The following is a 27439-nucleotide window of genomic DNA, read 5'->3' as shown; positions in this document are numbered from 1 at the left end:
AACCATTTTACATCCTGAAACTTGTTTCAAGCCACACAGCCATTAAGTAACTGAGTAGGGAATTATAAATTGCCTGTGTTGGACTTGAGAGCAATGAGCATGTGGTATTATTACAGTTCTTACCAAAATACTTTGCTCGAGGTCATGTGTGAGTGGCCGTTACTAGAACTAAATTCAGAAACCTCTGCACATACACTTTAAATAGAGTGCTGGGATCTCTTAAACAGTACATGATAGAAACCTTTTTAAAAATAAATATAAGGTATTTCACAAAAGCCTGCACATTTTACATGTTAGTACTGAAAACGGGGATGGGGAGGGAGGGAAGCTTCATATATTCTTATCACAAAAATATTTAATTATACTCCAACTGGAGTTTTCTTTCATGTTATTATGATTATCTTACTATATAGGAATAGGAGTTGAAAACTGTATTCAGACTAAAGGTGTCATCCTTAAATCACAGTCAAAGCAGTTCATACAGTATCTTCTCATTTGATACTTTCACAGAAAGGCCCAGGAGAGAATAAAAGAAATCAAAAGGGAAGGTGCACAGACTTTTTATTAATAACGCTTGCTGTAACTGGCAATAGAAAAGTGTGGAGGGGCAGCCTGTGGGCCACACCTCTGCTTTAGCGTTTCTTCAATCGCACGACCTTGGAGCCAGCAAAGGCCGCTGCATTTCAGAAGGGGATGCAGAAGGGTGGTGTGTTCCTGTCCTCCGTCTCGCAGGATCCGTTATCCACAGGAATTCGGGGCCGATGTGACCGCAGACTCACACCAGCTCCCCCCAGAGGAGCCGGGGAAGAAGCCGCGCACGCAGCGCGCTGCCCGGCCCGAGTGCAGGCCTCGCTGTGCTCGGGGTTGCCTCTTCTTGTGCGTTTTATCTTTCTTTTTGCTGGCACACTTGGGACAGAACCACTGTGTCTCCTCTGGCGGCGCAGCCGCTACTCCGACACAGGGCCAGTGGTACCAGTCGTCGCAGTCGTCGCAGCCGATCATGGGACTCCCGTCGTCAGGCTGGTTACACCCGGGGCAGATCCAGATCTGATTGCCCCACTCGTCTCGGATCACGTAAGTGCTGACGCTCTCCGTCACCACGCTGCGCACTGGGCCCTTGGCGCTGCGCGCCGCCGGGCGGGCGGTGGGCGCGAGCGGCGGCGGTGGGGGCGCGGGGCCCACGGGCGTGGGGTGGGGCGCTTGGGCCGCCGCGGCCGGGGGCGGCGTCTTGGACCGATTCCTGCAGGGAGCCAGCCTCCCCTCGGGGGCGGGGACCACTTTGCTGATGACAATCTTGTCTTGGCCAGCACCGACTCGGAGGGTTAATCTGGGGACAACTGGGTTCGGGGTTGGGACGACTGGCTCCACTTTTATTTTTTCATGGTTGTGCTTCTTTTCTTTTTCTCTCTTCTCTCTTTCTCTTTTTTCTTTATCTCTCTCCTCTGTTTTATGCTTTTCCTTCCTTTTCTTCTCCTTTTTGTCTTTTTTCCTTTCTTTCTCCTTAATTTTTCCTTTTTCCTCAAAGAGTTTTTCCCTCAGCACTGGAGCCAACGAGGGCAGCAGGGTGGGAACCTCGGCTGCAGCTGGGCTCAACAGGGGCGGCTCCAGAGGGGCTGGAGCTGCCTTCATCTTACCTTCCCTGCCGTTGTCCTTCATCTTCTCTTTTTCTCTTTTCTCTTTATCGTTCTTCCCTTTTTCTCTATCTTTTTTCTTACCTTTATGCTTCTCTTTCTCCTTCCTCACAATTCCATCTTTCAATTTCATCCTTGGATCAATATCTTCAAATTCTTTTATTTTAAACTTGTAGGGATCTGAGTCCTCATCTTTCAGAAACTCTTTCCAGGGATACTGTGTTTCCTTGTTGGCTTCCTTTTCTTTCTCTTTTACTTTATTTTCCTTGTCTGTGCTTTTTTCCTTGTTTTTGTCTTTTTCCCTTTCCCTGTCTCTCTGCTTTTCTTTCTTTTTCATTTTAGTCTTCAGTTCCTTTTTCAATATCTTCTTCACCTCTATTGACAAAGGCAGGTTGGCTTTCTCTTCATACAGGTTGTGGAGAGGTTCAGGAGTGGAAACGGACACGGAAGAAGAGGTATAAGGCAAGTTTGGAGGCATAGTTGAAGGCATTCCCAGTTTCGCTTTCCGTACAACCTCATCAGTGGATACGTCCTTTGTCCAGGAGTTACCAGGACTGGAAGTTCCACCCAAAAGAGGCAGAAGAGTAGATCCTGACTTCATGAAATTATTTGAGGAAGTGGAGGCTTTTGGAGTGGTACGCTCCCAACCTAAAATTGTTTTGGGGCTGGTAAAAATGTCTCCTTCAGATTCTGATCCAGAAGAGAATTCAAAAGGATCTGGCTCTCGTTCAGCACAGGCACATGAAATCACAGCATCAATAGAGTCATCAATGGTTTTATCTGTCACCATAGCCTTTTTTGGCTGATTCTCATTGCTCAGCATCCTAGCATCAGGGGGTGTTTGTGTCTGCTTCACCTGAACTGCCTCTTTACTGATCTTTTCACTTACTGTGGCTGGAGGAGTCCTATTTGGTGTTTCTGGTCTGATAGGTACTTCAGGAATATGAGTCATAACCTTGGGGCTCTTGGGACTCTTAGAACATCCTGGAGATTTCGTCATCATTTTTGGTGACCAGGTAGGACTTCCAACCATTGCTGGTGAGAGGGTAGTTTTAGGTGATTTAGTCTTCTGTTCTGGAGAACTACTTTTAGTCTTTGTTTTAAGTGTAAAAGATATGGTTTCTAATGGTTTTGCAGTTGGCAATTGTGATTTTGCAACTGGAGCCAACATAGGTGGCTCTGGGGACACAGGGGCAAGGTCTGTGCTGTCCCGCACATGCACTGGAAGGAGCATGGGCAGGGCCTTTTGTGTATTTATTGAGCCAAGGGATTCTCGAACTTCCAATAACAGGACATCCAGGCTGTCTGCTTTTGTACTCATCAGCCGGGGTCGCTTCACGGCAGGTATTTTTTCAATTATAGGGCTGTCCAGCAGTCTCTTACCTTGGAAATTCTCATCATCAATAATTTCTGCCTCCTCCAATTCATCATCCTCTTCCAGGGTAAGCTGCTTGGTTTCTGCTGAGGTGCCCCCATCCGCGGGCACCTGCTCCTCCTCTTCTTGAGAAGACAGGATGGGTGGCATGTAATCAGGAATGTATTCTTTTCTTTCTTCTGCATCTTTACTTCCTGGTTGAGGAAACTGAAGTACATTGTTTTTGCTAACAGGAAATGAAGGAATTTGATACGGGAAAGTGACAGGTTCAATATTGTGAATATAGTCTTCTAGTTCATGCAGACTAACCCCCATAAGTTGGAAAGCTTCACCAACGTCATCCAAAGTTGGGTCTGTTCGGCCATAGAGCTCAGAGTACCGATGGCAGCCCCGGCCCAGCTGCTGCAGATAGCGTTCCAGCACGTCTGTGAGAACATGGCAGGCGCTGAGCTGCACAGAGTCCCAGCCCAGTGCCTGGCAGATTTGCGCCACTGAGACCCTCAGTAACGACCTGGAGTAACTCTCGCACATTCTGCTGCGTGGGCGCCACCGCAGCCTTTGCTGCCACTTCTCTTCAGCCCCGCAGCCTGACCTTAGCAGAGACCCTGATTCATCCCCCCAGGATCTTGGGCGCCACTTCAAAGCTCCAGCAGGAAGGAGCGCGCCTGCCTGAGGGCCGCCATTTTGGACTCATTCGGCCTCCCCCTTGGGATCTCTTTAATGTTCATTGTTATACCAGTATATTGACTTCACAATGAAGAAAAAGCTGTGTTGTAAAGCGTGTTGGTGACTTGCTCACAGCCACAAAGACAGAACTGTGTTTGGTGGCTCCCAATATGGTGTTCTTTCCAACACACCAAACTCAGGTTGCCGGAGATAGGATACGAGCCTCCTCCCAAAGAAACACTTAAGGCAAACGAGCAAAACACAACTCGGCCGCCCAGTAACTAGAAATTGGCGCATGCGCAGTGTTGCTTCTGGGACTCCACCCCGCCTCCTCAGGGCACTCAAGAGTTAGGCGTCTTTTTTTTTCCGCCCCGCCTCTATCCTCCGTGCCTTTGCCGCCACTACCCGCCCCTTTCCCGCCCGGATGTTGTTTTAGTTTCGCCGGATGTTGTTGTGAGTCCGAGAGACGCGTGAAGTGCTGCTACGTCATCACTAGGCACGCGCAGGAAACATGGCGGCGGCGGTCGCTGTGAGCGGGAAGGTAAGTAACGGCCTGGAAAATGCTCCTGTTTTCCCTGGGACTGCCGTGGTTTTGCTTTCTGGGGGTCTTCTGGGGAAGCGACACTAGGGTCTTTCTGCTTCAGGAACAGCCATGGCGCATGTGGGAGAAGGGGACTTGGTTGTGTCAGCTGTTTTCCTAAAAATGCCAGTTCCGCCGGGAGTTAGGGACCCAGTTAGGCCTCTGTGCTCCTTTGCTCCGCCCCAGGGCTGGGCGGCTTTTATTCGTCTTATCTTTCCTAAGGGGTAGCTGGCTTCCTAGTTGCTTTTTTTGCTCCTCACTCACTTTTTTCTTGGCTCTTGTTATTATATCTGTTCTTCTGACTCCGGCGTTTTTTTCTTTCTGACTTTGATAAGTTAACCTGACTTGTCTCTGTCTTCCTTTCCTTCGCTTTGGTGCAGATGTCTATGCCCCCTTTGGGAGGAGCCGAACAGGTGCTAGATAGTTGTGTGCTTGGAAGGGTGTACTGGGTTTGTTTTACCAAACTGCTGAATCGGTTGGTGGTTGTGAACAGCAACTCATGTTTCTACTGTGAGAGCTGGAGATTTATACCATTTTAAGCTTATTTGGAAGGTGTTTATTCAAGTATTTATTTTCTAGACGTTTCCTTGATGGATATCTGTCGTGATGTTTTACAGAGGTGGTCAGTGATGTCCTCTTAATTCTTTAGGAACTGGGATTAGGTGCCGAGACTACATTGTATGTTGCCTATTCACATTCTGAGGGCATTTTTTTTTTTTTTTTGAGACAGAGTCTCACTTGTCACCCTGTGTAGAGTTCTGTGGCGTCACAGCTCACAGCAACCTCGTACTCTTGGGCTCGAGCTTGTCTCTTACCTCAGCTTCCCAAGTAGCTGGGACTGCAGGCGCTTGTAACAACACTCAGCTATTTTTTTAGTCTCGTTCTGGCCCAGGCTGTTCTCCAACTCGTGAGCTCAGTCGATCCACCCAACTCAGCCTCCCAGAGTGCTGCCATTACAAGCGTGAGCCACCGCGCCGTGCCTGAGGGCATGTTTTAAGCGTAGTTAAGGCTGTCACGTTTATGACTTGCCACTGCCAGCCTTTCCCAGCGCAGGGGTATTTCATAAACAGCTGGGACTGACTGGTAATAACTCATTGAACACTAAGGACTCTTTGCAGATAGCTTCCTAGGCTCTCTGAGTTTCTCTCATGTTCTCCCTGTTGCCTTCCCCTTCCTCATTTTCAATTATTTGACAGCATTTGCGGTTTGGTGTATGGAGTAGAATAACAGATGGCAGAATAATAGACGGCAGAATAACAGATGTGAGTTTGATTTTGCAGTTAATCTGATGCATGACCTTGGAAAATTGGGCAGTTTTGACTTATGTGCAGAATGGAGGAGATGCCAGTCATTGTTTTTCGTGTTGGAGTTGTTAGCATTACGTTAAAAAAAAAAAAAGATATACATATTTGTATGTACTTCTCTTTTAAATGATGGGAGGGCATCCTTTGGAGGTTGTTGATGCTCGATGGTCGTCTTGTCAGGGTTTGTCTTTTTCTATGTAGTGTGAGTGCTGATCTTCTGCTTGATTCACTGGGTACTAAAGAGTTAACCGATTTGATTTTCCTTCTTGACTGATCCAGTCTGGGACTTCCCAAGGAGGAATCCTTTCCATTTAAATGATTATCTCTCCTCCTTTTAATCTTGAAAGAACTCTTGAGACTATGATGCAGGGTTCTGAAATAGAAGACTTTTTTCATTTTTTCCTTGCGGCTACCACCTTTGTAGTCTGACTTCTTTAAATTAGTCTTATATTTCATAACTCTAGTTCATAACCTCATTTAGTCTTATTGCAAAGTCACACCTGATCCATTACTCCAATAAAATGATTTTTTTCATGCCAAAGCTGCTTCTCTCCCAAATAACTACCCTGACCAACACAGTCAACTTACTATTTGGTAAGTTCAGCTCTGGTTTAATGGTATGATCATTCATCTGGATGCATGTTAAACAAATTTGGAGGATCCATTTTTTTTTAACTTTATTCAAATTAATAAGAGGGTACAATTTTTTAGGTTACATTGTTCTCACTTTCAGGGTAAGGTTCCATTTGTAGAAGAGCCCCTCACCTGAGGGGTGTTACAGACCCTCACAATGTGTGTGTTAGGTGAGATTCCATCTCATGCCCTCTCTCCTCCCCCTCCCCCGCTTCCCTCTACCTCCAAACTGGACTACAATAGTGTTTATTGTTCTTAGGAACATGTACTTGTTTATATATTGATTTCATATTAGTAATGGAGTACGTTGGATGTGTATTTTTCCATTCTTGTAATACTTTACTAAGAAGAATGTATTTCAGCTCCATCCAGGTAAATGTAAAGTCGTCATCTTTTTTAATGGCTGAATAATATTTGATGGTATACGTACATACCAGTTTGTTGATCCATTCATGGGTTCATGGCTACAGTAGATTGCTTCCATGATTTGGCAAGTATGAATTGAGCTGCAATAAACATTTGAGTGCAGATGTCTTTGTAATAAAATGATTTTTGTTCTTCTGGGTAGATACCTAGCAATGGGATTGCAGGGCCAAATGGAAGGTCTACTTTTAGATCTTGGAGGATTCGCCATACTTCTCTTTTAAAAGGCTGCATTAGTTTTCAATCCCACCAGCAGTGTAGAAGCATTCCCTTTTCTCCATATCCATGCCAGCATGTGGTGTTTTGGGACTTTGTGATGTGAGCTAATCTTGCTGGGGTTAGGTGGTTTTGATTTGCATTTCTCTGATTAAAGAACATGACCATTTTTTCATGTTTCTTGGCCATTTCTCTGTCATCCTTGGAGAAGTTTCTGTTCAAATCTCTTGCCCTCTTATAGAGAGGATTGTTTGTGCACTTTTCTTATTGCTTAATTTGAGTTCTCTGTAGTTATCAGGCCTTTGTCAGATTCATAACATGCAAAAATCTTTTCCCATTCTGAAGGCTGTCTGTTTGCTTTGTTTGTGGTGTCTTAAGCTGTGCAAAACCTTTTTAGCTTGAGGAGGATGCATTTCTATAGCAGTGTTTAATCAATAACCAGGTCCTAGCAGTTTTATGTTAAAGAGGCTTCTTAAATTTGCTGCATCATCTTTACTCTCAATGAATAGGTTAGGCCTTTAGTCTGACGCTAGTCTTGAATTCTTGGCGTTTTTTCCCCCTGCCTACAATTTCTGTCCCCAATCCCTTCTCTATTCCACCAGGGGAGTTGTTTTTCTAATGAAAAAATTTGACATATTCTTGCTTTGAAAAACATGAAAACTGTTTATGTTTTTACCATCAGTATTAAAATAAAGCTAGTTAATGTGGCATAAAAAAGACATGTTACCTCTTTGATTCTCTACTTCCTTGTCTCTTTTCTTTGGGAAAGAGGATGGGAAGAAATTGTGTGTGCCTACTTATTTTATCTCCCCTTTCCCTTCACCGAGGTTCAGCTAAGACCCCTAGTTTAGAGGTCTAGGGGAGTGGATGTTAACCAAGGCTAACAAGAATCACTTGTGATTTAAAAAAAATTCAGATGCTGAGCTATTAGCTCTGTTGTATTAGAATCTCTGTGTTGAGATCTATGTAACTTTTCTTTTAACTCTTACTTGTTTGAAGTTGGAGTTTCAGGAAGTGATAAAGGGAGTTAATTTCTGTTAGTGGAGAAGTAGGGTAAGGTAATGGTTAAGAGCTTGAACTCTGGAGCCAAACTATTTTCAGAAACTACGATTCACATGTGACAACAATCAAATGATTGACTCTCCAGTGCTTCATTATTCTCATCTGTAGTATAAGAACAGTACCTACTTTATGGGATTAATGAGTAATATTGGTAAATGTATTAGATCAAGGCCTGGCACATAGTAGATGCTGTGTACAACGATCTCAGTTTCTCTATGAATCATTGGCTGGATATGGCAAAATCTAGACTTTTAGAACATGGTTTTGGTATAGAGATGAACTTGATTTTCGAAGTTATTTCTCTTTCCAATTCTCATTCTTGGAATTGAAAAATATTTTGTTTTAGAAGTCATATAGTAGTTTTGATGATGGATGAAAAATTATCAAAGTAGGGCAGTGGGTAATACTGAAGATGATGTATGATTACTTAGGTTCAAACCCTGTGCCCGAGTTTCTTCATTTGTAAAATGGGGATAATAATTATACTTCCCTCATGGAGTTGTAGGGGGAGTTAAATGAGTTAATATTTACATAGCATTTAGAATAGTGCTTGGTATCAAGTAAATGCTGAATAAATATTAGCTGCTGTTATTACTATTATAATTTTTCAGACTGTCTTGTGATTGTAAAGTTAGTGTTGGTTTGGAAATATTTGAATGTTTGTTTATGCTGGCAGTTTTCCACAAAGAAATTAAGGCTACTCACAAATATAAAAGCAAATAATTATTTCCAAGTTGGAAAAAGGAAGCAAAAGGAAAGGACACAAAGTTAGGAAAGAAGGTAGATGGATCTAGAAGTATGATTATTAAATAAAATGGCATGTTTTAATAAACTACAATTTATTATCTCAATTTCTCTGCAAATCAAAAAGCACCCCCCCCAAAAAAAAAAAAAACTGGTTTCTGCATATAGACCAGGGTGTATAGTTTTCTGTGGGTACTTTCCACTGCATAATATAATGAATGTATTATACAATATATTGTATCCTTTTGAAAAAGAAAACAAGGACCTTGTAACACACTTAAGCTGATAGTTTTATGCAAATGCGAAGTTCCAGATGTATGGGGTACCAATATGATATATTTAGTTCTCTGATGACTTGGTTAAATTCAAGAGTTGGTGTTTGTCAGGATGCGGAGATGGATTCAGTTCTACTTACACAGTAGAACCTCCATAGTTGACCACCTGCCTACATTGGCCACCTCCCTAAGTTGATCTAATTTTCATAGACTGGACATGCACCACATGTACATATCAGTACAGTAGGCCTAGTTCCTTCTGTTGACCACTTCCATATGTTGACCACCTCTGTAGGTTGACCAGTTACAGTCCCTTGGGTGGTCAACTTACAGAGATTCTACTATACGTTGTTTTTCTTAGTTGTGTGTTTGAAAGTGGACTTCAGTTTGATTAATAACCTTCATTAGTTGTTGGAGTTCATCTACCCTAAAAAGTGCAGAACTGTTTTAACAGTCAGCCAATGAGAAGGATTGACATCCTTTTGTGAATACCGAGGGGAGAAATAGGGACACAGACTGTAAGGACGTCCTGCTTCTGCTCTAACAGGAGAACAGAATTAAGTTAATGGATTGAGTTGAATTTACCTATCACAGGGAAGGAGAAAAAAGGAGATGCAAGTACCCCAGTGGTTACAGTTACATTCATTCATTTGTTCAGCCAATACTAATTAAGCACCTAATTTGTTCTGTACTATATTTGGCATTGAGATACATCAAATAGGCCTTGCTTTTGGAACTTACAGACTTCAGTTCTTCAGAAGAAAAACATTCACTAACAATTACCCCCTTATCTTTCTAATTTAAAAAAATGCAGTATGAGTTTCAAGACCTTGAGGTGGATGCTGTTTTTAGTGAATGTTTGTCTTCTGGAGACCTATAGACTGACCATCATGAGATCTTGAAACGTTTTACCTGTACTTAGCGTACATCAGTGGTTCTTAACTTGTGGGTTGTGACCCCTGTGTAACAATGAAAATACATCCTGCGTAACAGATATTTACATTACAATTCATAACGGTAGTAAAATTATAGTTATGAAGTAGCAATGAAAATAATTGTATGGTTGGGGATCACCACAAGATGAGGAACTGTATTAAAGGGTCGTGGCATTAGGAGGCATTAGGAAGTTTGAGAACCACTGGCGTAGATCATGGCACGCAGTAGGTATTCATTGAAGAGAAAAAAGCAAGAAGTTAGAGAAAATGAGAGAGTAGAGTGAGAGATGGGTCCACTCATCGTTTTTGTTTCAGAGTTGTGAAATACTGTTGTAGTACACTTCATTTATGTTACGTTTTTCTGTAATTGTATTAGAATTTTGTTCTAAGTCAAGTCATTTGAGTCACTTGAAACAATTGAGAAGTCAGCTATTATTTCTTAATCAGAATTTGTTTTGATGGCATTTTTAGTAAGACTTTATTTTGTAGGTCTGGGTGTGGTGGCTTAACGCCTGTAATCCTAGCACTCTGGGAGGCCGAGGCGGGTGGATTGTTCGAGACCAGCCTGAGCAAAATCAAGACTCCCCAGTCTCTAGTAAAAATAGAAAGACTGAGGCAAGAGGATTGCTTGAGCCCAAGTTGGAGGTTGCTGTATCCACGGTACTCTACCCAGGGCAACACCTTGAGACTCTGTCTCAAAAAAAAAAGAAAAAGACTTTATTTTGTAGCTTATAATTGACCCCATAGCTCCTTTTAGATATGCTTATACTTCTTTGAAATTTTTGTGCTTTAGAAGATAAAGAATATTCTTAGTAACTAGATTTTCCTGGAGAGTTTTTCTTTTTCTAGACTAGATTTTGTAACATGGTACTTACCTAGAATATAATAGGAATACATCATTTTTCTGCATTCTTTAAGAAACGTGAGTACTTATGTGCTGGGTTCTTTGGATACAAGGTGGTTAAACACAAATTGTATTCTTGATGTAGTAGTTGGCAATTTTAAGTCATTTCAATTTATGAATAAAAACATGGCTTTTTTGAAGAGTGAAAATATTAAGTCTTTGCTTAGAGATTCGTACTAGTACTAGATGAGAAATTATAATTCAGCTCTTTCATTTTTACTTTTTGGTGGAAGATTTGTGAAACCTCTTTCTGTACTTTAATGTATATGTAGTTGTTTGTATAAGAGAAATCATTCATTTAGTCATTGTTGTATCTCCTCAGACTGCTAAATTATTTCTGCCTCCTGTCTGACATTGTTTGGCACACTGCTACTGTTCAGCAAGAATAGTTCTGCCAGCTGCCCTCGGGTTGTACTGTCCTCTGTATGTCAGAGGCTCACTCTTAACCCTCAGTATTTCCATGGTGTGTTACCCCTAACAAGCACCTGTATTCTGCTTTTTTTTTTTTTTAGTTCCACAGTCATTACTGATTAACACACCTCAAATAAAACTCACTGTTTACTCTTCCTTCTGTACTCCCTGTCTCAGTTAATAACCTCATCTCAGTTTGTCCTTCACTCCTCTCCCCTTCACTTCCCATATCTGATCAGTGTGAAGTCCTGTCATGTTGATGTTCTAAATGTTTTTCTAAATTTCGGCATTGCCTTAGTTCAAGCCACCATGAATCTCTCCCTCCCTGGATTACTGTAGCTGTTCAGTCTTGGCCCTGTGGCAGAGTATTGTTTTAGAAAATGGAAATACCATGGCATTTTCCTGCTAGAACTCACTGGCTTTTGTCTGCAGGATAAATTTTGAACTCCTAAATTCCTTTCTATGGCTTATAAAACGCTTTATGATCTGAAATGGTCTCTATTTTTGTCTCTAAACTATATACTTTCTGATATTTGAGTTTCAACCATGCATGGAACTCCCGCTCTCTGTATAAAACATTTATCCTCTGCTAGTAATGTACACCCTGTGCCTCCCCACGTTCTGCTAGTTAACATTGCTATTCATCATGCCCCAGCTTATAATGTCACTTTAGCTCAATCTGCCAGAGCCTCCTGAGTCTAAGTAAGATACTGTGTGTTAGGGCGTGCTGTGGCAGCCACTTGGCACTTACATGTGGTAATTGTTTATTTTCTTGTCTTTATCTTCAGTTAGACTGTAATTACTATGAAAGCAATGAGTGGATTTTACATAGTGTATTTATTGAAGAATTAAGTAAAGATGGCATCTCATTCAGGTTTTCTGTGCATAATTCCATTGTTGACTTACTGGGTGACGTGACACTGCTAGTTTAGTCAGACACTTTTCAATGCATGTATGCTTTTTCCAGAGACACCTTTTTAGTCCCAGCATTTAGTTGAAGCTCAGTAAATGTGCTGAGTATATGAGAAATTGGGGTATGTGAAATGGAGGGTGGCTGGAAGAGTTTGAAAAGGCTATTACTTACCCTCATTTGGAGGATTTATTAGAAGTTATTTGCAGGGCCGGGCACATGACTCTTGCCAGTAATCCTAGCACTCGGGGAGGCCCAAGCAGGTGGATTGTCTGAGCTCACAGGTTCGAGACTAGCCTGAGCAAGGGTGAGACCCCGTTTCTAAAAATAGCCAGGTGTTGTGGTGAACATCTGTAGTCCCAGCTACTCTGGAGGCTGAGGCAAGAGCTTGAGGTTGCTGTGAGCTCTGATGCCATGGCACTGTACTGAGGGTGACAAAATGAGACTTTGTCTCAAAAAAAAAAGTTACTTGCAGAGAGAAGGGATTCAAGAGTATTCCAGGTAGTTGGAACAGAATATACACAGAAAATGACTCAAGGCTTTCAGTAAGCAGGTGAGTTCGGAGTGGTCCAAGACAGGAAGGGAGTGTCAGGGAGTGTAGCGTCACTACAGAGCAGTGTTTCAGCCTTTTGTATCTCAGCACACTTGTACCTGTGGCTAAACTTCGTGGCACACTTATGTTGATCAAAAAAAAAAAAAAAAAAAAAAAAAGAAAAAGAGCAAAAAAGACTATACCTACTCTGGTTTGAACTTCTTTTGAAAATAATTTAATTGGCCAGGCTTGGTGGCTCACACCTTTAATCCCAGTACTCTGGGACGCTGAAGTGGGTGGATTGCTTGAGCTCAGGAGTTGGAGACCAGCCTGAGCAAGAGTGAGTGACCCGTCCCTGCTAAAAATAGAATAACCAGCCAAGGGTCATCGTAGGCACCTGTAGTCCCAGCTACGGGGGAGGCTGAGGCAAGAGGATTACCTGAGCCCAGGAGTTTGAGGTTGCTCTGAGCTATGATGATGCCATGGCACTCTACCCAGGGTGACAGAGTGAGTGAGACTCTGTCTCAAAAAAAAAAGAGAAAAGAAAGTAATTAATGATCTTTAAAAATTTTCATGGCATACCAGTCAAAAATCAATCTATCGTGGTAAAAGGTGGAGCCAAGCTGATTTTCAGCTCAGGTGTGTTACATTACACACCTTGTGTAGATTATTGGGAGATGACTAGATTTGGAGAAGAGAGACTAGAATGTTATTTTAACAATCTAGGCTAGAAACAAGGGATCATTGTCAGAGGAGAGGGTTTGAGGGATTTAGGATACAGAGTTTGGGTGATGAAAGAGACATTTAGGATCATTGGGTGGGTGAGATGCTTTGACATAGTTAAGAATACCAGAAGCAAGATGTAGAGAGCATACTGGGTTAAGCTGCCTTTCTGAAGTGGAAATATCAAGTTGGTGCTCTGATACCTGAGGTGTGAGATCCATTAGAATATCTGGGCTCACACTGGCATTTCCTGGCGATACCTTTTCTAATTAAAAGCTTAAATTATCACCTACATGTTGTTGTTTAACAGGCTTGGGCTGGGTTCGAAGCCGCCAGCTTCAGTGTAGGTGGTTGGCACCCTAACTACTGAGTACAGGCGCTGCCGTTAATTTTTGCTTTTTAATTCTAACTTTTGCTAAAGTAGAGGTCAAAAAATTATTCTAAAATGTTTTCTGTGGTCCCCAGAGCTTTTTAAATAAGTTACGTCTAACACAGATCCTTCACTAAAGAAAAAACAAAAACCCTGTAGCCTCTGTTGATCAGCAGGCCATCACTGGAAATTTTATAAATATACTTACGTGCTTGGGCATCTTAGCAAATATTTAAGAGTAAACAGGAGCCTGGAGGGCATGAAACTGTAAGTATAGGCAAGGACTTTTATCTTTTTTCTTTTGTTGGTGTTTGGCATATAATTGCTTAATAAAGTTTGTTAAATTGAGTTTATACAAGCAGTTTAGCACCACCAAGTGGCAGATCTTTGAATGCTCTTGATATATTTTGTTTCCTGTGGACAGATTCCTAGTTCCCTATTAAATGGAGTGTGATTGTTATTTTTTTTGAGGCAGAACCAGTTTTTTCAAGTAAAACTATCTCCACTTATTTATTTTTATATGTCTTTACAGTTTAACATTATATTTTACATGTTAACTATTTTTTTATGCAGTTTTATTCAGGTACAATTGACAAATAACAGACTGTATGTATTTATGTATGTGTACACCATGAACCCTGGAATACAATCAAGATATTGACATTTCTACCACATCTGAAAGTTTTCTCTTGACTCATTATAATGCATCACTGCCTTTACCTCTGCAGGTACCATTAAACTGCTTTCTGTCACTATACATCAGTTTGCCTTTTCTGTAATTTTGTATAGATAGGTTATAGGTATGTACTCTACTTTTGGTCTGCCTTCAGTCAGAATAATTATTTTGAGATTCATCCATGTTCCCGTATCCTTGGTTTATTCCTTTTTATTGCCAAGTAATATCCCCTTGTACAGGTGTACCCCATTTTGTTTACCCTGTCACCTGTTGATAGACTTTTGGATTATATCCACTTAGGCTTTGCAAAAGCTGCTCTAAACGTTGGTTTATAGGCCTTTGTGTGAACATATGTTTTCATTTTTCTTAAGCAAATACCTAGCAATGGGGTAGCTGGATTATATATAAGCATTTTATTTTATTTACTTATTTATTTTAGAGATGTGGTCTTGTTCTCTTGCCCAGACTGGATTGTAGTGGCACAATCATAGCTTACTGTAAACCACAAACTTCTGGGCTCAGGCGGCCCTCCCACTTCAGCTTCAGGAGGACTACAGGAGCATTGCCAACATGCGCAGCTAACTAAAAACAAAAAACAAGAAAAAAATTTTTTTTTCCCTTTTTTTTTTTTTTTTTTTCAGAGACTGGGTCTCACTGTGTGGCACAGGCTGGTCTCAAACTCCTGGCCTCAAGTGATCATCCTACCTTGGCCTCCCAGGCCCCACCTGTTTGGCATTTTAGCATTTTAAAACACTGCCAAACTATTTTCAAAGTAGATGTGCCATTTTACATTCCCACTGGCAGTGTGCGAAAGTTCCTTTTGTGGTGCACCTTTGCTAACATGTCACTCGTCAGTCACTTCAATTTCCCATGATGACTAATGGTGTTGAGTATTTTTCCGTGTGCTTATCTGCCATCCCTGTATGTTCTTTAAGGAAGTGTCTCTTCACATCTTTTGCCTATTTTTTTGAAACTGTTTTTTTGTTGTTAACTGAGTTTTGAGGGTTCATTTTTGTATGTTTTGGATACAAGTCCTTTTTGTCACAACTTCAGTGGGATCTTTATATATTTTCAGTGTTTTCTCAATGAGTAGGACTGTCTTCTAGCATCTTGGACAGTCATAGAAGAATATGGCTAAAATAATGCTTTAATATTCACTACTAATTTTATTTATGTCATTTTGAGGTCATTTTTAATTGATTTTTTTTTTCTTATTATGGATTGTATTTTCCTGGATCTTGACATGCTTTGGTGATAATTTTTTACTGGATGTCAGGTAATGTAAATTCTGTTCTGTTGGATGCTAACTATTTTTGTGTTCTTGTAAAATATTACTGAGCTTTGTCTTAGAAGGCACTTAAAGTTACTTGAAACAATTTGGTACTTTAGGGTCTTACTTTTAAACTTTGTTAAATGGCATCAGCATAACATTTAGTGGGTAGAACCAATTTTGCCCCATTGTTGAGGCACTAAGTCCCCCCTCAGTGCTTTGTGAATGAGTTTCCCTACTCTGGTTGGTGCACGCAGGCTGTGAGCCTGCACATTGTTTCTCCTGGTTTCAGGAGGCTCTTCTTCTCTCCTTGGGCAGTTAACTGACACTGATGCCCTTTGCTGAGTATCTCTCTGCTGTGGTCCTGCCCTGGGAACTCTGGCTGTCTTGGCATCTTCCACTTCCCGCTCTGTTTCTTCCCTGGGCACTGTCTGGGTTTTCTATTCCTTTACCAGGCATTGGGAACTCGCTCGAGGCAGTAAGCTAGGCAGTTGTATTGCTCACTTTATTGCTTTCCTTTCTCTCAGCAGTCACTGTGCTTCATTATCAGATGGGTAGTATCTTAAAAACTATTGATTGTTTTGTAGATTGGGCAATATTCTTAGTTTTTCTCTCCCCTATAGTAAGGCGAAATCCAGATTTTTGTCACTCCATATTGGCTGGCAGTGGCAGTAGTTTTATAGGGTTTCTTTTTACTTTGGAGGGATTAATACCTATCTCTTTTTTTTTTGTAGAGATGTGAGTCTCACTGTACCGCCCTCAGGTAGAGAGCCGTGGCCTCACACAGCTCACAGCAACCTCTTAACTCTTGGGCTTACGCGATTCTCTTGCCTCAGCCTCCCGAGCAGCTGGGACTACAGGCGCCCACCACGACGCCCAGCTATTTTTTTGTTGTTGTTGTTGCAGTTTGGCCGGGGCTGGGTTTGAACCCGCCACCCTCAGCATATGGGGCTGGCGCCCTACTCACTGAGCTACAGGCGCCGCCCAATACCTATCTCTTCAGTACATTCCCCCACCCCACCACCCCTAGTTGAGTGATTGTTGTTATAACATGGTCTTTTTCTGTCAGGGTTTTTTGTTAATAACTATCTTGGTCTGCATTAATTTTCTTCTGTATCTTCTGAGAGATGACATCAACAAGACATTGGAGAATTTTATCTGATGCTGTTATTTACAGAATGTGCTGTTAATCCAAAATAAATGAGGCAAAAATGACCCAGAATAAGTAATCTCAGTCAATGGAGGCGTATTAAGCCGAAGTTGAGGACATGCCTGGAAAAATACAAATCACAGATGGATTTGTGGCTTTTTAAGGTGTGCAACAGGTTGTGAAACAAAGTGGTTACATTCTTATGAGACCCAGAAAAATCTACATTTTACATAAGGTAAAGTGAATGTTAAAAGAGAAAAAGGGAGTGAAGGAAGCATCAATTCTTTAGCTGTCCTACGTAGAAGGTCTGATCTTGTCTGTGTTCTGCACCTGTGAAGGTAGGCTTGTAGTTTGTTACTGTGCAGTCTTTAGTGGTCTGATGACTTAAACTTACAATTTGAGAATTTCCTTTATGATCTGTGGTGCCACCTCCTTCAAAGGTGCCTGAGGCCTTTACCTGTCTTTTGTATAAGGAGTTGGGGGTGGTGGTCCTGAGATTTTAATTTCCTTTTAGAGTCAATAGATGTTTGAGCAGCTGAAAGTTGGCATCCCGTTCATACAATGGCTTTACACACATAATAGTTTGTAATTTTACTGTCCTGTTTTCTGCCATCTATCTAAATGATAGTCTGTATTTACTCCCACAACAATAGCATTCTTTTCTTCTCTCTTTTTTTTGTTTGTTTTTGTTTTGCAGGTTAACTTGGTGATAAGTGGTGCTATTTCTGAAAATCTCTGCTTAATCTGTCCTTCCTTTTTTTTTTCTCAAGGTATATTTTTCCATTGTTGAATTCATGTCATGATTTCTGTAAGACTATCCCTTTAGTTCCCTTGAGATTTGGTTTAAGTCTTATTTAAAATGTTACATTTTGTTTCTCACCGATAATTTTTAGTATTTTTCTTGTAAATCGAAACTCAGATATGGAAAATCACAGTTATTGTACAGCTTAATGAGTCATAAGGCTCGTTGTAACCATGCCTTGTAACTGCTACTCTCGACAAGAAATAGACGTCAGCTAACCATTCCAGAGGGTCTTCCTTGACTCCTGTTCACCTAAGTAACCATTGTCCTAATTTTCTCTTGATTACTTTCTTTTTTTTTTTTGTAGAGACAGAGTCTCACTTTATGGCCCTCAGTAGAGTGCCGTGGCCTCACACAGCTCACAGCAACCTCCAACTTCTGGGCTTAAGTGATTCTCTTGTCTCAGCCTCCTGAGTAGCTGGGACTACAGGCGCCCGCCACAACGCCCGGCTATTTTTTGGTTGCAGTTTGGCCGGGGCCGGGTTTGAACCCGCCACCCTCGGTATATGGGACCGGTGCCTTACCGACAGAGCCACAGGCGCCACCCTTGATTACTTTCTTGCATTATTAAATTGTTAGTAGTTTTTTTTTTTTTTTTTTTTTTTTTGAAACAGAGTCTCACTTTGTCACCCTCGGTAGAGAGCCATGGCGTCAGAGTTCACAGCAACCTTAAACTCTTAGGCTCAAGAGATTCTCTTGCCTCAGCCTCCCAAGTAGCTGGGACTACAGGTACCCACCACAACGCCTGGCTATTTTTTGTTTGCAGTTGTCATTCTTGTTTAGTAGGGACTACAGGTGCCTGCCACAACGCCCGACTATTTTTAGAGATGGTGTTTCACTCTAGCTCAGGCTGGTCTTGAACCTGTTAAGCTCAGACAGTCCTCTTGCCTTGGCCTCCCAGAGTGCTGGGATTACAGGCATGAGCCACTGTGCCCAGCCTATTTGCTAGGTTCTTGACAATAGGTTCCATTGCCCTTTACTCCCTTTACATTTTTTCTTATTTTTCTTTCTGATGTAATGTGTTTTTCCTACTGTGCTTAAGAACTTTATCATCCCTCAAATCTTAGGAAGTCGAAGGAAAGGGGTTATTGATGCTCTTTTTTTTCCTGTAGCACAAAGGACCTGCTCATATTCACAGCACTGGGATTTAAATTGGAAATGTTCAATTTTGAATCTAAAGTTTAGTGTATGATATCTCAAACAAGAAGGAGTATTATCATTATTATTTTTTTTTTTTTTTTGAGACAGAGTCCCACTTTACTGCCCTTGGTAGAGTGCCGTGGCATCATAGCTTATAGCAGCCTCAAACTCTTGGGCTTAAGCAATTCTCTTGCCTCAGCCTCCCGAGTAGCTGGGACTACAGGTGCCTGCCACAACGCCTGGCTATGTTTTTGTTGTAGTTGTCATTGTTTAGCAGGCCCCGGTCGGGCTTGAACCCACCAGCCTTGGTGTATGTGGCTGGTGCCCTATTTATTGAGCTGTGGGCGCCGAGCCAAGAAACAGTATTATTAACATATGCAGCCTAACCTATCGACACAGTTTTGCCATCTTGAGGGTGCTTGTTTATGCCAGCAGTGAAGAAGCCTGGAGAAGTAGTGACAATGAAATTGTGAAAGGCATTTTCCACAGTTTATTGAAAATTGAATATTTTTCCTTGCAAGAAGTAGCCAGCCTGGAAAACATGGTAGTCCATTGGTGCAAGTCTGGTGGACACAGTGGATGTCTGAGTTTTCAAGCTTAGCTTCTGTAGTTTGAGCAGTGTTGTTTATGCAACAGCATTTGTCTCTATTGACCAATTTTGGCTGCTTAATTGCGGGCATTCTCATCATGTCATCCAGCTGGTTGCTGGAGATATTTGCTGTAATCCATTGACCAGGATTTTTTGTTTTTAATTTTCTCTTCGTTCTTTTTTTTTTTAAGTTATTTTTTATTAAATCACAACTTTGTACATTGATGCATTTATGGGGTTCAGGGTACTGCTTTGATATACAATGTGAAATGCTTACATTGAACTAAGTTACACATCCATCACAATTATACTCATTTCTTAATAGTTTTGAGATATACCATTGCATCATGCACTTTAGGGAGGTCCCCCCAAATACCCTCCCTTCTCCCATGTAACTCCTCCTCTTCCCTCTCTCTCCCCTCTTTCCTTCTACTTTCTGGACTATAGTTATGTTTTGCCATTTGTATGAGCATGTAGGTGGTTATATATTGATTTCATAGTAGTATTGAGTACATTGGATACTTTTTCCCCCATTCTTGAGATACTTTACTAAGAAGAATATGTTCCAGCTCCATCCAGGTAAACATAAAAGATGTGAAGTCTCCATCTTTTTTAATGCATAGTATTAAATGGTGTACATATATCACAGTTTGTTAATCCATTCATGGGTTGATAGGCACTTATATGCATAGTATTACTTATATGCATAGTACTTATAAGTACATATAAGTACATGCATACTTATATGCATAGTGTTCCATGGTGTACATATATCACAGTTTGTTAATCCATTCATGGGTCGATAGGCACTTGGGCTGTTTACATGTCTTGGCTATTATGAATTGGGCTGCATTAAACATTCTGGTGCAAATGTCTTTGTTGTAAAATGATTTTTGATCATCTGGATATATACCTAGTAGAGGAATTGCAGGATTGAATGGTACGTCTATTTTTAGTTCCTTGAGTATTCTCCAAACTTCTTTCCAAAAAGGTCATATTAGCTTGCATTCCCACCAGCAGTGTAGAAGTGTTCCCTTCTCTCTGCCAACATCTGTAGTTTTGGGATTTTGTGATGTGGGTTAATCTTACTGGAGTTAGATGATATCTCAAAGTGGTTTTGATTTGCATTTCTCTGATGATTAAGGATGATGAGCATTTTTTCATGTGTTTGTAGGTCATGCCTCTGTCTTCATCACAGAAGTTTCTATTCAAGTCTCTTGCCCACATAGAAATGGGGTTATTTATTCTTTTTTTTTTTTTTTTTTGTTTTGAGACAGAGCTTCAAACTGTCATCCTGGGTAGAGTGCTGTGGCATCACCAGCTCACAGCAACCTCCAACTCCTGGGCTCAAGTGGTTCTCCTGCCTCCGCCTCCCAAGTAGCTGGGATTACAGGCGCCTGCCACAACACCCGGCTATTTTTTGGTTGCAGCCATCAGTGTTGTTTGGCGGGCCCAGGCTGGATTCGAACCTGCCAGCTCAGGTGAATGTGGCTGGTGTCTAAGCCGCTTGAACCACAGGTGCCAAGCCTATTTATTCTTTTCTTATTGATTAGTTTGAGTTCTCTGTAGATTCTAGTTATCAGACCTTTGTTGGAAGCATAACCTGCAAAAATCTTCTCCCATTCTGAAGGTTGTCTGTTTGCTTTACTTACTATGTTCTTGGCTGTGCAAAAGCTTTTTAGTTAGATCAGATCCCAGTAATGGATTTTTGGTGTTGCTTCAATTGCCCGGGAGGGTTCTCCTCATAAAGTATTCTCCCAGGCCAGTTTCTTCAAGTGTTTTCTTCTATTATTTTTGTAGTTTCATGTTGTAAGTTTAAATCTCTTATCCAGTGAGAATCAATTTTTGTTAATGGTGAAAGGTGGGGGTCCAGTGTCAGTCTTCTACAGGTCGCCAGGCAGTTCACCGAGCACCATTTGTTGAATAGGGAGCCTTTTTCCCACTGAATGTTTTTGCTAGGCTTATCAAAGATCAAATGATGATAAGTAGCTGGGTTCATCTATGGGTTCTTTGTTCAGTTCCATAAATCTACTGCTCTGTTTTTGTGCCAGTACCATGCTGTTTTGATCACTATAGATTTATAGTGTAGCCTGAAGTCTGGTAATGTGATACCTCCTGATTTGTTCTTATTTCTGAGTAATGCATTTGCTATTCCAGGTTTTTTCTGATCCCATATAAAATGAAGTACTGTTTTTTTCAAGTTTTTTAAAGGTGCTTGGTACTTTAATACGGATGATTGAGCAGGTTTTATGAAGCTTTAGTGGATAATACCAGCGCTGGACCACCAGACACCATTAGCCTTTTTTGATGAGTATTGGGTTTTGGACTGTGTTTTGGCACTTTATCTTTATCCAACCATTGTGATTTTTCTTCTGATTCTCATTTAATTCATACAGAACCATCTATCAAGCTTCTTTACTTTGCTGATTTGTTTCAGATGGTCCACTATGTTTGGAATAGTTAAGGTCAAATCTTGTTGCTAATTCACGCATAAGTTGAGATGGATTCACTTACACTCAGCTTTCCACTCATCCATGTCCACCTCATTTTCCAGATTACAATCATCACAAGCCATCAGTGTACTGGCCACATCCTTCAATGCTTTGTTGATATTTTGTGCTGTCTGCACTGGTTCTATGATGGAACTCACATTAACAAAATGACCTGACTTTTTTTGACTCTCTTGAACATTTTTGACTTTTCCATAGTTTCACAAAAATTGCTCTAAAATTTTTTCGAAAGATAATCACAAGCCACAACGTGTTTAAAAGAATGAAGATGTACTTTCACAATAAAAAAACAATGGGAAGAGTCAAATTGAAATAACAGATGAGTAGTATCAACTGTCAAACTTAAGGAAGTCAGACTTTTTATACTTAATAACCTAATAATTGGAGAATACTTGAAATAGGAATGCAAACAGCACATAGGATATTAGAATAGTTTTTTCTTTTTTTTTTTTGTGGAGGGGTGTCAAGTGATCCTTTATTGAAACATTTTTCTTGTACTTTTTAACTAGCTGGGCATGCCACAGCACCACTGTTGATGTCATGAGGGTGGTGGCCATTGCAGCGCACCAACTGGGGACCCATCTCCAGGATCTTTTTAAGGGCTCTAAAGAGTTCTGTGGCTAAAAGTCAGAGCCACATCAGTGTTGACAACGTCATCAAAAGTGATATTTCCGTTGTGTTTAATGTTTTTCTGTTTCTTTCTTCTTGTACTTTTTAACTAGCTGGGCATGCCACAGCACCACTGTTGATGTCATGAGGGTGGTGGCCATTGCAGCGCACCAACTGGGGACCCATCTCCAGGATCTTTTTAAGGGCTCTAAAGAGTTCTGTGGCTAAAGGTCAGAGCCACATCAGTGTTGACAACGTCATCAAAAGTGATATTTCCGTTGTGTTTAATGTTTTTCTGTTTCTTTCTGTATCTCAGTGGTTCCTTGAAGGCTTTGATGATGAGGGCAGAGGCAGAAGGTACCACTTCAGTCTGGGCCTGTCTGTTCTGGATAGTTTCACTGTAATCCTCAGACTCTTCCAGACCCACAATAAGCTTCTAGGGGTGCCTCAGAGTCACAGATCCTGGTACAGCCACTATGTAAAATAGTTGCCTTTGCAATGTCGTCATCAATCTCTTTTGGAGATAAACCCAGGGGGCCAATCTTGGGGGACAGGGCAGACGTGGCACTAACTTCATCACCTGTATACCTCAGGTATGTGAGATTTTGATCTCGTTGAGGTCGAACTTAGGCAGCGTGGTGGAGGCATCTGGTGTTCAGTGATGACCGAAAAAGTTGCATCTCGGCCTCCTCTGGAGCCAAAAGCTGAAAAGTGTTAGAATAGTTTTGTCAGTGTCCATTACGTGCTGAACCTTAAGTTGATTGCCTTTTTTATTATGTACTCTTTTAACAAATATAACTTGTGAGAGCAGATCTCTGAGTCTCAACACAAGAGTAGGGGAAGAACCTTGAACAAATCACTTAATTTCCTTGGAATTTTTTAAATTACAAGATAGGAATGATAATACACGTCTGAATTGTTAGGGTCAAATATTATAATGTAGAAATGTTTTTATAAAGTAATGCATAATAAAAATATCACATAGCATTTGAACTTTTATTTTGTTTAGAGATGATGAATAAAACCAGTCTGTCATACTAAAAATGTTATCTGAAATGAAATTCCTGACATTATAATTATTTCCTATAGCAAAATAACTTTATATATCAAATGAGCTTGGAGACAGCTTTCCATATGTTGATTATTACTATTGCTAAACATAAGCAGAGTGTCCTTTAGCAGAATGATGCACCTCAGGAGTCAGTTCGTGATGGTCTATTGAAGTATCTCCATGCTGTTGTCTGTCATCAGTTTTAATTGAACTTCTATTTTTTAAAATTAAAATTTTTTTTATTATTTAACTTACATATAATTATACATATTTATAAGGTACAGTGTGATGTTTTAATATATTTATATGAGGTATAATGGTCATATCTTGGTAATTAGCATATCTTATAACCTAAAATCTTTTTTGTGTATGTGTTAGGAACATTCAAAATTGGCTCTTGTTGCAGTTTGAAAAATATATGATAAATTGTTAATTATAATAACCCTATAATGCCGTAGAACACTAGCATATAGTTCTATCTATCTATACCTTTGTGTCTACTAATGAACCTCTGGCTGTTTCCCTGCTTCCCTACCCTTCTCCCCTTTAGTAACCACACTGTACTCTGTACTTCTGAGGTCAACTTTTTAGTTTCCTCATGTGAGCCAGGACATGCATTATTATTTTTCTGTGCCTGGCTTATTTTTACTTAACTGGTGTCCTCCAAGCTCATCCATATTGCAGTGGGTGACATAATTTTTTTTATGGCTTACTGGTATTCCATTAGGTGTACACACCACCTTTTCTTTATCCATTCATCTGTTGATGTTCACATTGGTTGAATCCATATCATGAGTGTTGTGAATAGTGCTACAGTACATGGGAGAGCCATGTATATACCTACTGGTGGGATTATGAAAGGATACGGTAGTTTTATTTTTTTTTAATTTTTATTTTTCTGAGACAGTCTCATGCTGTTGCCCTGGATCATAGCTCACAGCTACCTCCACCTCTTGGGCTCAAATGATCCTCTTGCCTCAGTTTTTCTATTTTAATAGAGACAGGGTCTCACTCTTGCTCAGGCTGGTCCTGGTCTTTGAGCTCAGGCAGTCTACCTGCCTTGGCCTTCCAGAGTGCTAGGATTATAGGCATGAGCCACTGTGCCCAGCTGATACGGTAGTTTTAATTTTAGTTTTTGAGGAATCTCCATACTATTTTACATAGTGGCTGTAACAGGGGTCTGTGACTCTGAGAGGGCTAGTCTAGCTTCAGGGAACCAGGGTACTAGAGAGTTGTTTGGCTTGTAAGGTGGGGTATCTCTGTTTCGCTGCTGCTTTATTTTCCTGGGACCTGAAGTACTATGTTGGCTTAGCCAGGGCACTGATTGCTGTAGAGATTTGCTGCTTCAGCTCATGGGGTAGGAGAGTGTGACTGCTCTTGGCAACCAAGGTACCATTTATTTCCTGGGATGCAGGGTGCTGCTTTAACTTGGCCAGGCAAGGTGCTATTTGCCAGGAAGCAGTTTGCCACTTTAGCCCTGGCGGGAGGGGCTGAGGGCAGGTGTAGGGGTAGGCAGAGCATCTCCGTCTCTCTGGGCCCCAGGGTAAGGGGAGAATTGCTGCTGGCAGCTTGGCTTGGGGATGTAGGGGCACCAGGCTGGAGTTAATTCGTGTTCGCTTGTAGGATAAAGGGAACCTGTGGCCATTTGCCCTTGGAGGAAGACACATTCCAGTCATAGTTCCACTTGCAGCCTGGCCCAGAGCAGTAGAGTGTGGACACAGCAGGTGGGGCACGGAGTCAGCTCCTCTCCTCCTTTCTCTGAGGGGAGCACAGCTGTGTGGATGCCAGACAGCTCCTTTAGCTAGGATTAGTGCCTGTGAGAACTGCAGGGAACCCCAGTAGTGAGATCTGTAGGTGTCTGAGGTGTTGGGGGGGGCAGTGCTAGGGCCCTCTTCTTCTTAGTTCCCAGCCGATCCCTGCTGGGGAATGGGGTCTATATAGCTATCCCAAGATTCTGTGTTCACTAAGGTTTTTGTTATTCCTTTGATGCACTCTGGGCTCAGTCTGGGTTTTGTTACTCTGCCCTGGTTTATTCCTTGTTCTGGCTGTCCTTGTGAGGGGAATGAGTTAACGGGCTTCTGGTGAGGCATTTTGGTATTGTCACTATGAGACTTCTGTTTTTGTATCTTGAGCTATTTTAAATAGTTGATATTTGTAGAGTTGTGGTTTTTGTATTTTAATATAGACATGTATTCAGATTGGGGTGATAAACAGACATATGCTGTAAATAAAAGGTAAGTAAAAGTGCTCCCTTTACAAAATACGTAGGTTGAAGCACAAATGAAAGAGTTAAACCAAGATGTTATAAAAAGGGACTCAGCGCTGTATATTGGAAGTTTCCAAGTTCAGATGGGAGAGTTATTAAGAGTTTTTGTTTAAAGGCCAAGTGCAGAATTGGTTTATACATTTAAAGACATTTAAAATTTGGTTTTTAGTTCTATAGCAACATTATCTTCATTTAAGCAATTTCAGAAATTATAAGTTAATAAATGTATTAATTTGTATCAGTTACTAAATCTTAAGTCATATATTTCATTTTTTTCTTTTGAGACAGAGTCTCAAGCTGTCACCCTGGGTAGAGTGCCATGGCATTACAGCTCACAGCAACCTCCAACTCCTGGGCTCAAGCGATTTTCCTGCCTCTGCCTCCCAAGTAGCTGGGACTACAGGCACCCGCCACAACGCCTGGCTATTTTTTGGTTGTGGCCATCATTGTTGCTTGGCGGGCCCTTGCCAGCTCAGGTATGTGTGGCTGGCGCCTTAGCCACTTGAGCCACAGGCCCCGAGCCTAAGTCTTATATTTCATAAGACTTACAGGAGCGCACACACATACACACACACACAAAACCAAACAGTAAATCCATTAGTACATAATTTACTTCAGACCTAAAATAACTTAGTGATAGCAGTTTGAGCTGAATACAGGTTGAGTATCCCTAATTCAAAAACTGAAATAAGTGCTCCAAAATCCAAAACTTTTCTTTTTTTTTTGAGACAGAGCCTCAAGCTGTCACCCTGGGTAGAGTGTGTGGCATCACAGCTCACAGCAACCTCCAACTCCTGGGCTCAAGTGAGTCTCCTGCCTCTGTCTCCCAAGTGGCTGGGACTACAGGTGCCCGCCACTACCCCAGCTATTTTTTTTTGATTGCAGCCATCGTTGTTTGGCGGGTGTGGGCTGGAATCGAACCCGTCAGCTCAGGTGTATGTGGCTGGTGCCTTAGCCGCTTGAGCCACAGATGCCGAGCCCAAAATCCAAAACTTTTTAAACACTGACATAACACTCAAAGAAAACACTCATAAGGGATATTCAACATGTAGCATTTTGTTTTTAAAGTACTCTGATGTCATTTAAATCCTTTCAGCCATGCTGAGTGAGTCAGATCTTCTTATCTCCACCTCCATTTTAGGGAAGAATAAACTGAAGCATTTAGTGACTTTAACTCAAGACCACATACTTATCAAGGAAGGAGTGGATTTCAGATTTCCTGACACCTTCATTTGTTAAATCTCAACTGTTACTGTTTCCAGGAACCACCAGAAAATTTCCGTGTGGCTTCCCTAGAGGAAAATAGTTTCTGAAATTGCTTAAATGAAGAAAATGATGCTGCCGTGGAACTAAAAACCAAATTTTAAATGTCTTTAAATGTATAAACCAATTCAGCAGTTGGCCTTTAAACTAAAACCCTTAATAACTCTCCCATGTGAACTCGGAAATGTAATTTTTTTTTTTTTTTGAGACAGAGTCTTCATCACCATGGCTAGAGCGCCATGGTGTCATACCTCATAGCAGCCTCAAACTCGTGGGCTTGATAGATCCTTTGTTACAGCCTCTTAACTAGCTGGGACTACAGGCGCCTACCACCAGGCTCAGCTAGTTTTTCTATTTTTGGGAGAGATGGGGTCTTGCTTTGCTCAGGTAGGCCTCCCAGAGTGCTAGGCTTACAGGCG

The 27439-nt window shown here is 41.3% G+C and overlaps 1 protein-coding gene across 6 annotated transcripts in view; it reads left to right on the top strand.

Annotated features, from left to right (window-relative positions):
* The first annotated feature begins 572 nt into the window (after positions 1-572).
* The window catches only part of TBC1D15 (TBC1 domain family member 15), an 80354-nt gene continuing 53487 nt past the window's right edge, over positions 573-27439 (top strand). For 2 of the 6 annotated variants that reach the window (XM_053583652.1, XM_053583651.1), the window contains exon 1: positions 573-1074. In XM_053583652.1, coding sequence (XP_053439627.1) covers positions 694-1074 — 381 coding nt within the window. In that variant the 5' untranslated portion in view covers positions 573-693. Of the gene's footprint in view, positions 1075-2243; positions 2267-3659; positions 4214-14410; positions 14423-27439 lie in introns of those variants that run through there. The other 4 variants (XM_053583653.1, XM_053583654.1, XM_053583655.1 and 1 more) reach the window with 4 other exon arrangements.

The sequence above is a fragment of the Nycticebus coucang genome, chromosome 3 (assembly GCF_027406575.1).
Source record: "Nycticebus coucang isolate mNycCou1 chromosome 3, mNycCou1.pri, whole genome shotgun sequence".
In the NCBI taxonomy this organism is placed as follows: Eukaryota; Metazoa; Chordata; class Mammalia; order Primates; family Lorisidae; genus Nycticebus; species Nycticebus coucang.
Note: the sequence above shows the minus strand (reverse complement) of the source record. Positions and strands in the feature narration are given on the sequence as shown.